Source organism: Chaetura pelagica, unplaced genomic scaffold (assembly GCF_000747805.2).
Source record: "Chaetura pelagica isolate M959 unplaced genomic scaffold, ChaPel_1.0 scaffold394, whole genome shotgun sequence".
NCBI classification, from domain to species: Eukaryota; Metazoa; Chordata; class Aves; order Apodiformes; family Apodidae; genus Chaetura; species Chaetura pelagica.
This window is the reverse complement of record NW_009952966.1, coordinates 913,048-927,239: the sequence shown is the minus strand read 5'-3', so window position 1 is coordinate 927,239 and position 14,192 is coordinate 913,048. Positions and strand designations below refer to the sequence as shown.

The 14,192-nt window shown below is 38.2% G+C and overlaps 1 protein-coding gene across 1 annotated transcript; it reads right to left on the bottom strand.

Annotated features, from left to right (window-relative positions):
* Positions 1-251: 251 nt before the first annotated feature.
* Positions 252-13,692, bottom strand: KPNA4 (karyopherin alpha 4 (importin alpha 3)). Its single transcript, XM_009995706.1, has 16 exons — positions 13,651-13,692; positions 12,744-12,833; positions 12,630-12,659; positions 12,495-12,547; positions 10,561-10,656; positions 10,360-10,445; positions 8,407-8,493; positions 7,865-8,034; positions 7,733-7,777; positions 6,445-6,576; positions 6,084-6,212; positions 4,802-4,906; positions 3,147-3,218; positions 2,327-2,489; positions 1,452-1,546; positions 252-385 (listed from the first exon to the last, which is right to left on the bottom strand). Exons 1-16 carry the CDS (start codon positions 13,690-13,692, stop codon positions 287-289), a joined length of 1,494 nt encoding a protein of 497 aa, XP_009994008.1. The 3' UTR covers positions 252-286.
* Between the last annotated feature and the right edge of the window lie 500 nt (positions 13,693-14,192).

Below are 14,192 nucleotides of genomic sequence, written 5' to 3'. Positions count from 1 at the left end.
CATTGTTCCTTCTCAGGCACTGAAGATCTTTGACCTGTAGCCCTTTTTCTTTGAACAATCTAAATAAGCATTCAGTGTGAAGTTTTTCATTACATTTTGCCACTCATTCTCACTCGCACCCACTCGCCATCTTGACTTCATTTGGGCTTTTCTGTGATTCCAAATGAAATCTTCACATTTTCTTTCCCGATTTAATGCAGCAGCGGATCCCATGAGCCAAGATTGATGGATCAAACCTTTTTTTTTTATTCAGTGCTGCATTGTACCTAACTTCCCAAATACCACTCTAAAACTGGAACCCTTCTGCTGGTACATTGGCAGATGAATTGAAACCAAACGTTCCGCCTTGTATTGCTTCTGGAACAAGGCTAGGATCTTCATCAATCTGTAACAGAATGAGAGCTTCGTGAGTAAGGACAGAAACACAACAGCCTCACTAAAAAGGAGCTGGACAATCCTAAAGAACCATCTTTGTTTTCAGCTGATCTACTTCCTTGCATCAAGTCTTGCCATTCTCCTCCCCCAGGTTAGTAATGGCACTATAATAGCAAAGCCATTTAGGCCAAAATGTTTTATCTGGTATTTAGCAGGTAGGTTACATGGCATCTACTAGTCTCTCATGTTACAGTTTTCACTCCTGGAAAACAGTTTTCACCACCCCTACTGCCAGCTCCTCTGAAGACCAATACCATCAGCTCAAGTAAGGATTAAGCTGAAGCTGCAGTTTCATTTTAAATAGGCAGTTCACCAGTTACCAAACTGACATGACATTAAATTCCAAATCCTGCTGCATATGCAAAATTTGAGTTGCTAAACAAGACTTGTGTCTTACTGATCATATAGAAGTGAAACTCCAGCACAAAATAAACTTCAGAGTGGACAGCAGGGCATGAATGCAACTGAGCTCTACTATTTTTGCAGCCATCTGCTCCCAAAAGTTCTTCACCCAAGCAGAAAACCCTCCCACTTCATGACACAAACTGACATGATTGCATTTCCTTGATATGCAATTAATTTTTATGACTCAAAGTGCATACAAATCTAAAACCTTAGTTTGATTTACATTTGGTGTTTCAAATGAAAACAACATTCTTGACCAGCACATCCTACCTCTGAAAGTACTAACACATTCAAAATGGTTTCTTAAAAGCAGAATTTCAGATTCAGAACTCAAGTCAGCAGGGAGCTTATCAAATGTGAAATGCCAGGCTTAGCCAGAAGCTGACAGAGAACTATTCAAAGCCTAGTATTTTAATCCCTGGTGATGAGGCTTAAATCAAGCAACAGATCATCATGAACAATGTCAACATACGCAATAGGTTCAAATAAGGGCTCATTCTTCCAGAAAAACCAAATACAGGACACTGAGCAGCTTTAGAGCAGTTGCCTTTATCTTCAACCAGGTTTATAAACAACTACCAAAGCAGATTGCAGAGCTTTTACACACTTACATCATCTGAAGAGAAGAACTGATCAATGATCTCATAGGCCAGTTTGTAGATGTCTTCATTTTCATGGTTTTGTAGTTGTTCAATTTTCTCCAGGCCTAAAACAAATAGAAGACATGTAACAGTTAAAATACTAAGTTCAGGCAAAAAACCCTGCCCTCTCTTTAAGGTCTCATCATAGAAAGCAACTAAAAACAAAGCTAGAAACAAATCTAAGATGCTACTAACCTCTTTTGTTATACTCAAATCACAAGAGCTTCTTAGTGATTTGAGGAAATATATTAGGAGATTGAGGAATAAACACCATGACAAAAAAACTTGCATAAATGGTCAATTCTAACCAGAACAAGACTTCCTCTTCTTGCTATGAGTGGTTAAGCTAATCTGTGGAAATATGATGATGGCCAAGCACTAGGGCATACTCCCTGCTCACAAAAACATTTTTTCAGCACCTGGTGTGATTGCCCCAAGCTGTGACATTCCAAACCCCACACACTGTTGGTGGCAGACGGGCTATCAGGTAACTTGATTATGTAGCAAGCAGCTCTACTTCAAGTTTAAGTTCGTGGCAGCCATGAGCACACATATATATTTTTGAAGTTCTGACAAGCAGAGATTTAGGAATGAACACCTCTGTATACCAGACTGTTATAAAATTGATACCTAATTAACTTTATTGCCATTATCCAGCTCTTCTACATTTTATTTGATGATGAGCTTGACCAGTTAGGAAAAGCTAAGTATATTCATCTGATAGGCATGAAAAGCTCACACTTCAAACAGGTTTGCCTGAAACATCTGTGCCAACAGCCCATACATGTGCTAGGATGTCAAACCACCAGTTCCTGAAAAAAGTGTCAAAATACTAAGCATCATACCTCCACACTCTTCTATAAGATTGGCTATGGTTTCTGCTTCATCTTCAGCCATTTTTAATATATTACTTAGTCCATCCAGAACCACTTGCACAACTTGTGCATCTTTTACTGTCAGCAAATTGCAAAAGGGAGGAATTACATTTTGTTGAATTAAGTATGCCACCTAAGGGGGGAAAGCAAACAGTTGTATTAGGAGTCTGACAGAAGCAAACAAAGCACCTTGAATTTAATGAAGTCAAAGTACTCCAAGTACCCCAGTAATGTAAGATCAGTCTCAGAAATTGTTGGTTTAGGGCATAAAAAGGTGACATTTATGAATTCTGTTACAAACACTTCAAGTCTAGAACACACAAGTAGCAGATACTGTGAATTTTTCAGTATTAAACAAGGACTTTCAATATCTCTGGAGACTGACACCACCACCCCCACCCTGCCACAAATGTAATCTTCCGGGCTTACCAGAAATCAGTCTATTTCTGCTCAATGACTATTTATCCTTATAATTATCACACTCTTAACCATAGGGGAACAAAATCAGGAAGACAGAGATGTTGAATGACCAAGACACTCAGAGCCTGAATGCAGCCATTCACAGCTACTGGGTCACATTAACATCCAAATCCCCACCAATACTCTTAATCTTGGGTCATTCCAAGAACAACCACTGAAGTTCACTGTTAAATCCCTTGAGGAATAGGGAAGAGTTACTGAACAGGGGAGGAATCCAGGCACTCACTATCCTGGCACAGCCAATAAACTGATCTATTCTCTCAAATGCACCCAAGAAAGAGAATGGTCTTTTTCTTAAGGTTTGACTCACTTGGTCTTTTCTTCCACTGATCGTTAAGTTGCTTATTGCCCAAGCAGCTTCTTTCTGAGTACCAAAGTCACCCTAAAAATATAACCACAAACAGAAACAATCATTCCAGTTTTAATGTTATGTAGGTATTCTAGTAAAAGGTTGTGTTTTGACAGTCCATTCTGTGTGGTATCACCATACCAATCTTCAGTAAGCAGGGAAAGAAACTAACAAATCCTGTAGATATTTGAGTCTACTCAGTGTTCACCCCTTCCCTGCAACCATGTTTTTAAACTGGTCTTCCAGAGGAAGGAACATTTGTTTGCATCAAAGTAAATAAACAAACACTGTAATACTCCACTCTCTCATGTTTCTTATCAAGAGCTGTCATATATTACAGTGAGAGATAAGCACTAAGTGTCAGTTTTGATAAACCACTGTACATACTACAGCTGTGTCTGCCTCTGAAGTTGGTCAACTCCAGCCTGGTTACTAAATTTAAAGAGCAACTCTTTTCTCAGTGATCAATAAATTGGCAGTTAACAGAACTATCTGTGACCAGCTGTATGTTACTTTGGAGAACAGACAAGTACTACTTCAGTCTCAAGCCCAGCCTCTACACTGAAGCAAGACACTGCATCTTGCTCACAGCTGATCACATGGAAGGTTGGTATTTCTGGCTTTCTTCCACACTTCAGCAGAAGAAAACACAAGTAATGAATACAGCAAAAGTAGGAAATATTTGAAAGATAGAAATGTGCTGTTCCTGTTTAAAACCATGCTTATAGCTTCCCTTCCTTCTCACAAGGCAGATCCTTGGGAGCACAAGGTGCTTTAGAAAGTAGTTTTGAAAGACACTAACACCCAGCAAGTGAAAAAAAGGTTTTGAGGTCTCAAATGATGACTCACTATCATTCAACTCCTAGTTGTCAACAAGTGAGGAGAGTCTTGATGAAAAAGCAGGAGAAAAGCATTCAGAAATGTTTGTGAGCAACCACCTGACTTTATTTAATAAAAAGGCAATAAAAGCAGCACATATCCATACATGTGTGTTGCTTTTATGTGGGAAAATCTCTGAACACACTGAAACTACAACTATTTTCCATTGCCACCTATTTGTTGATCCAGTTTTACTTGTTTAAAAAAACAGGTGGGACGAGCCCAGTCCATACTCTAACATAACCTGGATTGCTGTCAAACTAGACAAATCCAGTGACACCAACAGGCGAATCATTGCCACTGCTGAGCATTCCTTCCTCATGTTTCCAGATAATGCAGAGGCAAAAAGGATAAAGTCCTTAAGCTCTGACAAAATGCTGGGAACAAACTCAATGCTGTTCCCATCCAGACCTCTTCACATCACATCTGAGAGTGAAGAATTTTATCCCCATTGTTCACAAAGTGAGAAAAAGAATTTAAACAAGATTTAGAAGGATCTTGAGATCCCCTGATCTGCTTCCTTTCACCAATACATTTGGCACTCATCTTGTCTCAGCACTTTGCAAAAGAATATCCACAGTAATGGATTTTACCTTGCAACAGATGAAAAATGCTCAAGGGTACAGTTCACCCCTGTCCCCCACCTTTACAGCATGATGTAAAACACAAAGCAAGGAATTCAATGTCACTTCCCCCAATTAAGGAAACAAACTGTTAAATCCTCCTTGTTATCTAACCTTATCTAGAAGATGTATTATCATTGGAACAAGGTTTGCATCTATTACTGCCTGAACTTGCTGCTGATTTCCTGCAGTGATGTTAGATAGGAACCACACTGCTTCCTGCAAAATAAAAGGATATGAGAAATTAATTCAAACAGTCTTCTACATCATATTCTGTTTCCACTCCAGCAACATTTTACACATTCGCATTTGAGATCTGCAACTCACACAGTGATGTGACCTGTTATGTTCACCCTGTCCATAGACCAGGACTCTCTCCTTTCAGCAATAACCACCAGCAGGTGCCCAGGAAAGTGTGTAAGAAGAGATATTTTCCCCTGTAGGCCCTCTTAGTTCTCAACAGTTCAAATTCAGAACTAAGCCAAAGAGTGTATCTAGATTCTTATGTTAAAGAAGGACTGAGAGCCACCCACCTCCCCTTTTAGGTGGGAATCTACATTTCAGTCAAGAAATAACAGTTTCACATAAAATCTTCAGTATATTCAGAGTATCACCCTCTTGTAATCTTGCAATTGAAAAAGTTCTCCCCTCCTAGAGAACCCTCCATGACTCCTTAATTCCCTTCCCCTCTCAACTTCTCGCATGGCAACTTTGCAGACAAATACTTCTCTCTGCGATTCAGAATTTCTCCAGTTTCACTCAACTGAGTCTCTCAGATCAGATCACAGGATCAGTTCACGACTGACCCTGTCAGAGATTTAGGATGCCTAGGCTTGTCTTGGTGGGCTTGTTTTGGGCTCTAATCATTGGTGATGTTGGCAGGTGACAGCCCAGAGCTCCCAACACACCTCAGATGCACTCCGGAGATCAGCACTGCACATCAGTGCCCCCATTCCAAGCCTTTCTAACATGCGCACACACACACTCCCCACCCCTCATCCCCCACCCCCATCCCATTTACCACACATACCTCATTCAAAATTACATCCAATTATCTCTATTTCATCATTTCCAAGAGAGTCAGTTCAATTAAAGTACCATTTTACATGTCAAGAACTCTTAACTTTTAATTCAACAGCCAGGATAATAAGATAAAGCTTTAATTTTATAAAAATTCAATTAAAGAATCAGGAAACAGCATTTTTGTAAAGTAAAGTTTGCAGCTCATTAGAGTTTTTTTTCTATGGATTTCAGCACCTTGTCTGCTCTTGCCATAAGCTGGTATAAGTGGTCAGTTACTCAAATCTGTACCATAGCACATTCTATGGAATCCAAAACAGCTAAGCCAAACATAGAACAAAGGTATCAATTGGGTGCAATCTCAAGAGTTACTTACCTTATTAATTTTTTCTTTGGGATGTGTCAGAAGTGCTGGAAAATGTGAAAGAGCCTCACAATTCAGGACTACCTGTGTCTGCTCATCAGTGCCAGTGACAATGTTCCCTACAGCTCTCAGTGCAGCAGTCTGGAACAAAACACTTTCTTTTAAAAGGAATTCTTTTAAATCACACATTTTTTTCTAGTTGAGCAACTACTTTGAAACAGTAACAGTCAAAAAAGCAAAAGGCTTTATCTAAATACTACACCACACAGGAAAAAGGATTCCTTACACTTCAACATGAACTACAGAAAGAAACCAGCTCCTTGCTGTAGTATTATATTTTCAGCTACAATTTACTCAAGTTATCCCAACTTACTTGCACTTTAACTTCTTGATGACTGAGAAGAGGAACCAAATGAGGGACTATTCCAGAGTCTATCACCATCTGAATCTGCTCATTGCCAGCATCCGTTAGATATGAGAGTGCCCAGACTGTATCTACCAATATCTGATAGTAAAAACATTTATTTGTAGTTAGTACAAGAGTGTCAGACATCTTCAAAAATAATATAAATTAAAATATAAAACAATTCTCACTACAAAGCCAGAATTAATGTGATACAGCAAAACCTCACTCTGCTTTACAAAATTCCTACATTCCACTCTACCTGAAATAAAACTGCTATTTAACATGTTCTAGCTCCAAAGAATACACTGAGATTATAAACCAGCTCGACTGCTAATTGCAGCTTAAATTCTGATGGATGTAATAAAAGCACTTTGACTATTTCTGCTCTTTTCAAAAGTGCAGATTTACCATGTAAGATACAAAAGAATCACCCCAAAAGGAAGATGAAGCTCTAGCAAATACTAAGATACAGGCACCTGGCACTGTCAAACCAATGAACTCTACACCATAAGGCATAAAGTTGTTTTTTTTTCTTGATATTCCCCCACAAAATTGAAGAAAAGTTTTTAACATCTGGTCCAGTGACACAAACTGAATTTCCTCTGTGTCCATACATGTTGTATTCACACACAGAAAAGCCATTTAAATTGCAGTAAATCTGAACATTCCAGGTGACAGCTTAAAAATAAGAGCTGTCTGAACTGACAACTCGACTGATTCACAAATACAGACATTTCAAGAAACTCAATAAGCTCCATTTCACCTGCTTACATACAGGAAATTAATCACTAGGCAAACTTTAATTCACATATTGAAAAACATTTTGGCAAGCACTGGCAAAAACCTGTTATTTAACACCTCAGAAGTTATATCTAACACTTCACATATGCAGCATGGACTAATTTTTCTTTCATTTACACTCTTTTTCATTACAACCTCAAACTGAAAGTGAAAAAAAATAATCCTGTATTTATCTGTAACTGGATCTTCACAGAAATAAAACTGAAAGTGCATTTTATTTTTAAGTGCAGGGAAAGTACATGCAAATAAGCACTTGCAAAGATACAGAGAAATACCAGGCAAAAATTGTAACTGATACTTCAACATAAGCAGTTAAAGATACAAAAAATAAGTTTGCCATAATGAAAGAGAAGGCAAGTTTGTGGTTTTATTGAAAGAAAAAATTATGAAAAGCTCTATAATTCAGCTAAAAAACTGTATCACAACACAAAACTGACTCTGTGGTGTTACTTACATTTACATCTGTGTGGTGAATTAAAACACAGAGCGCTGGAAGGATCTGAGGAGGAAAAGAAGCAGGTGAGTTCTTCTGAAGGCAGAGAGATACTCAACTTCAGTTTAATTACACTGAACAGTAATTAGTCACCTCCTGAATGGTTTCCATCGGCGGAGGAGGATCTTTGTGACGGCACAAGTTGACCATGACCCAGGTAACATTTCTTAAGAAAGTTATGGGAATAGATGGGCTGATGAAGGACAGCAGAGGTTTCACTACTCCAAGACTAATAACGTAATCTCTACACTGGGGTCCATCACCTGTTTAGGACATGAAAACATTATGAACACAAAGATCAGCCCGTGCCAGTCACAAGAAGTCTTAAAATGCATACAAAGCTAAAGAATATGGGCCTTGGGAAGATGCAGATAAATATTATGTATCTGTAGATACATCTATCAAAGACACTGGTGTGAAGCTTTAGCAGGACCTGTGGCTGCCTGCCCAGTTGTTTCAGTTGGAACTACTCATTAAGAACAGCTAAGTGTTCCATTATTTACAGATGTACAGGCTGGGGTGGTGGGCAAGGGAGAAGGGGAGGAGACAACACCAAACCACTGGGAATAGCCAACAGCCTAACATATCCCTAAAGATCCCTTCAGAAGGTTTACTGTGGCAGGAGTAACACCCACCTATGATATTTCCTAAAGCCCACACTGCTTGCTCACAAACATTTTGATGAGGTGAATGCAGCAGTCTCAGAAAAAGTGGAACAGCATCTGAAAGACACAAACAGACCCCCATGCAATTGTTAAGAAATACATCTCTCAAAAGACAAAACAGTTCACATAATTCGCTCTTAAATAAAAATTCAGTACTTCATTTCTCCAGGCTAAGTATTGGTCGAAACTTTGCCAGCTTCCCAGGTAGTGAAATAAAACACACTAATAATTCATCCTAGCTAAATCAGAGATAATCATTGAAAGAAATAATTACTGTATCTGGCACCTGTCTTCAATCTATCAACAAGCTGGTTCCAGATCGGAGGTGTGGGATAAATTACACGTTAATTAGATTCCCAAATGAAAACTCAGGATGCAATTGGGAAAGGAAGAGGATGGAAAAAAGGAATTGTCAAATCCAAGCTAGATCAAAGTTAACAGGCTCTTAAGACTGAGAGTCTGTAAAAGCAAGCAGCAACTTATCTTGCAATCAGAGCAATCTAAAAGCACACATGCAGCTTATAAAAAAATCAATCCTTAAGCTGAAGTCACCTGCCTTAAATTGTTTCACACCTGCTGGAGAATTAACCTACTTTTCCAGTTTAAGATTTTTTTAAAACACATCCAGCCATGTACCAGAGAGGATGGTGCTAGCAATTTTCTTATGAATACACTTTTTTTCAAGATACAAAGCAAGTAGTACACAATTGTGAGAAGCCTGCAACTGCTGAGCACTAAAAATAAAAAAGAATCAGCTTTCTTTGATCACTCCAGGGAAACAGTCAGTTGTGGAAAACATGTAACAAACATTAACATCTCAGCTCTGAAACACCACCACATCTTAGAAACTGTACTTACTACACTGAATAAAAGTTGCAAGTAGTTCTGAAAGTCAATATATGAGGGTTGCGGTAGGGGAAATGCACACACACAAAAAAAAGATAAAGCAGAATTTTGTATCTTTTCATTGCTGGAATCCCAGTATACTTAGCAGCACCAGTAGCATGCACTGCAATACAACACTGATTCCAACTAGTAAAGCTACTGGTATCTCACATAATTAAGTCTTGTGTATTTCTTCCTTAAATTATAGGCAGGAACTTGTTTCACTCTGTGTTTGAGTCTTCCATGGGTCTCAAGAACCTCTCCCATTTCATCCACCCAATTCAAAAAACCTGCAGACACCTCTACCAAGTTCTGCTTTATGAACACAAGCACTACTTCAACCTAGGGCATTCTTTGAGCAGAGAAGAAAGTTTGCTTTGCTTGGCACTCAAGATTCCATGCCAACAGCATTTCCTCTCCAAGTTTCAGATTCCTCCAAACATAACTGACAGTTTTTTCTTCACCTTGACTTCGGAAGAGAGTTTGATGTCAGACACCCTCTGGACTTGGTCCACATATTCTCCTCCCTCTTCACAAGCAGACAGGAAATAGTTACACTGGAGGTTTTTTTTTTAGTTTTTTTTTGTTTGTTTGATTTGTTTCAAGTTTTTTGTTGGGTTTGGTTTTTTTAAGTTTGAAAACTTGGAACCCAGCAGATATCAACTCTGCTAATAGAGCTTGAGTTTCCAGAAGAGATTGCTCACCATCAGGAAACCCAACGATTGAATTTTAAACCTGAGAAATTGCAGAACAAAAGCAGGTGTGTGCTTCAACTGGTGCTGCTTGCCAGAGAAGAGGTAGAACATCTGGCAGGAGCCTTCACAGGCAGGTCCTTCAGCAACGTGCCTGTGACTGACAGCTGAATTTCAACCATCCTAGCTACTGCAGGAAAGGACTGACCCCAACATGTGGAGTGGTGAACACGCTTGAGAGAGGGAGGAAAAGGAGTGTGGATGCTCCTTACAGTATCATTCAGATGATGTTATTTTGTGGAAGACACAGTGTACTTTATCAATGATCAAGTACTGCTGCACTTACTAGATTGAACTACGGCCTGTGTTTGTTCAGAGGTTCCAGAGGCAATGTTTGTCAAAGCCCACGCAGCTTCAAATTGTAAAGAAGGACTGCAAAGCAAGGAAAGAAACATGGTGAGTTTTCCAATCAGACCCCAGAAGCACATTAGCTAAACGCCAAGAATTCTTGCAACAATGAAACACTCTGGGTTTTAGAAATACTCACTTGTCATCTCTTTCAAGACAGTGCACTAAAATAGGTAATATTCCTGATTTTATTAGATCGTCGATGGGTGGATTGCGATCACTGGAGAGCAGCTTTCTGGTTAGGAAAGAGAATACAAGACTTCACATGAGCCACAGAATGACAAGCCATGACTACAAAGGATCTCTGGAGGTCTGTCAGCCCAGCATTCTGCTCAAAGCAGGATTATTGCTGACACTGGATCAGGTCAGTAAAGGCTTCCTGTAGTGTCAGAAACCTCTGAGCACAGGCATCCATCGACTTCCCTGGACACACTGTTCCAGTGCTGCACCACCTTCTGGGCTAGCAAGTGTATCCCCAGTGTCCCTCTCATACTCTCAGAGATAGAGCAGGATTTGTTTTTTTCCACTTGCCCCAAAACTGAAAGTATTGCACTAATGAAAAAAGTATTGAAAACCTGAAGCCATTGCATTAATTGCCTATTTCAGTTGCCATGTTTTTTCTGACTACTTTAGAAGTTTTTTACAAGTCAGCAAAATAAAGATTACCAGAGTTATCCAGTTACACCCTCCTGTAGCTTCTTCCTCCTCCACCCAACAAGGGAGATAAAAAGATCCCAGCTGCTTTGACAGGAAAGGTAGAAAATTGTTTCTTTTTCACTAAAGATATAAAGTCAGGGAACAATGACTCAAGTACTACTGCAAAGAATAGAAACGATCTGAAAACAGATCAAATGAAGACTCTTGTAATGTGCATTTCAACTTCCAACTAAGTAAAGGAGATTTCTATTATAAGTGAAGACAGTTTATATCTACAAGCTTGTAGAAATTGATGAACAGAAGTGATTTTTGGTCAGTGCCAACACAATCCTAGTGCAGGCTATTCACAAACCACCTGCTCAAACAGGTGGAGAACTCTACTACAAGAATCAAATAAAACTTCAGGTTTTGGGGAGGCTAGAAGGTTTTTTATTTGGTTTAGGTTTTGCTTTTTCTTAAGCACTTCTCATTATCTGTTCCTCATATTCCAGCTGAATGTTTTGAGGGTTATACTTGGGCAAGATTCTTCTTTCCTGTTCCAGCTTTAGACCAAAGGATGATACAAATTAAACCAAGACTGAACAGAATTTGTTTTCATCTCTAAAATACACTTCAATGCCTTTCCAAATATGTAAACTGCACTGCTTTAATTTTTAATTCATTCTTAATTAAAAAAAAAAAAATAGTTACAATGGTAGGAAATCCACACAGGCATTCCCACTTCACTTCCAGTCAGGCTTCATTCAGTGTACTTTTAGTCTAACCTGGTTTACATGAGCAAGTTGTCCAATGCCCAGATACTGTTCTTTCCAGTTTCAAATATATTCGCTCCCAAAAGTCAAAGTGACTTCCAATACACCTGACTACTCTTTGATTTGGAAGTCTTCCCTGCACTTGAATCAACCTCCTCAATCACAGAGGATAAACAAATACAAAATTGTTGCTTTGTGCTATAACAACAAACTACCCAATAGTTGACAAAACAGCAGTTAAATACTGAATTTATGGAAGCAAAGTTCCTAAGAGTCCTTTAGGATCACTTCTTCAATACACACAACTACACAGAATTCTTCCTAAAGTCAGAGGAAGGTTTAGTGGCCTAATTCATGACAAAAAAGGAAAAAGCACTATGCCAGTTCTGTCTGTATTTAAAGCTAAAGACTTGATAGTCCTGCTAATTATAGATTTTACTCTACTTGCAAGAAGCATCAAAAACTGCACTAAGATGAATTATATATAAATAAATACTAGGATTTAAAGACCTAGGTATTTTGATCTCTTTTGGTAGTTTATTTTTAAAGTTTTCTTTTCTAAAATCAGAAAACAATCACTTTTTCTAGTTAAGCCAGGACAAATTTTCTGAATTTATGACAAAGTATGAATAAAAATAGTCTATTTGAGAAAGGTGGTTCTTACCTTGCAGCCTGCACAGCACTTAACTGTATACCCTGGTTGTCACTTGAAGCATTCTAAAATAAAAGAGAATTTAGACTTTTCACATATTTGTCACTATGATGTGAAAGATGTTCAAGAAATTAAATTCTTTTTTACCTGTACTATTGCCTCCAAGGAAGTGTTTTGCTAGAGAAAAAGAGACAAAACAGTTAGAAATTAGACACGTCTTAAGTACAGAAAAAGAAGACATGCTTGAGAGTTAATTCTTACCACTCTAAAGTCACCATCTACATCAGAATCTTCACAGATATCTTCATGGGGAACATTTCTCCTCTTCAGAAGATGCTCATCTCTTTTGTTCTTAAAGAGAAAAAATATTAAGTAACTTTAAACTATGATTTAGGGGGTGTGTGGGCTTCTGTTTTCAACAAGCATCATAAACATGCCTTCATTGATACTGTTAAAATTTCCAACATTCAAAAAGCACATTTTAGAAATCACTTCCTCCTAGGGAAATCCCCCATCCAACTTGACCTACAGCAGTAACCACTTTCCTGGAAGTTTTCACACGGTTCTATCCCTGAGAACACTGACCTATTTGTCAGTATTTATAGCAATCACAAGGCAATTCCCAGAGGCTAGTCTTCCATTCATCCCAGAAGAAAAATAATTCAAGTTACTATTACTTTTCTCAAGAGCTATTTTCCCAACAATTCTAAACAGTGCTATCTTCACACATACACTCTTCCACTCTCGTGTGTTGAATCACTGTTTTGGGAAAGAAATAGCTTTCTGTCTACAGATGAGCAGGAATATCTGATTTTTAAAGGAAAAAACATAAGCTTCTTATGGGTTTTTTAATTTAAAAATCTAGCTGGAGAAGCAAGAATTATTCCCTTCAATAGACTGTAAATATTTTTATCCTGAAATACAGAATTTTAGGAACTTCCACTGCTAGGTATGGTAGCTTCAGAACTTCTTTCTAAATAGAAGTACCTTCACAGAATTAGTGAAGACAAATACACAGTTTAACCAAAGTGTTCTTAGTGGACTTGGGAAGGGACACACAACAGTATCTATTATTATTTTTTAAGCCTTTAACAAAAGCTTTTAAACTTCACTGAAATACCAACATAGCCACATTTCATTTAGTAAGAATAATTCTAGGTCATCTCACCTTTCTCAACTCCACAACTACTTCATTTCTTTGTCTTCTCATAGTCTGAAAAGAATCATAATGAAAGTACATTATGTTCTGAACATAGAGTAAGTAATTTAAACGGTTCTTGCACTACTTTTTTTAAGTTCATGCACTTTAAACAATACTTATACACCCAAGACTTAATTATAAAAGTAGAAATCCAACAGGAAATTAAGATAACTGTATAATTTCTGCCTGTATTATTTCATGGTAAAACAGAGGCTCCTAGTTCTTCACATTGAAGAAAAAAGAGTGTACAGAATCAGGAAATAAACAAGTGCCTTTTAACAAAGGGCAGAATTGAAAGGAGTTGTGCATAAAACATCAGCACCAAAAGCACCATAAACACCATGGCAAGCTAACAAAAAGCATGCTAAGTCTGCCCAACGTTTATAACCTTTTCTTGATTCAAGGCTTTTTTAACACACGTAGAGCATGAACCAGAACCCCAGAGACAGCCCAAACTGCCACTTTCATAAGAAGGCCTATTGGTAAACCTGTACACTGTGAAATCAAAG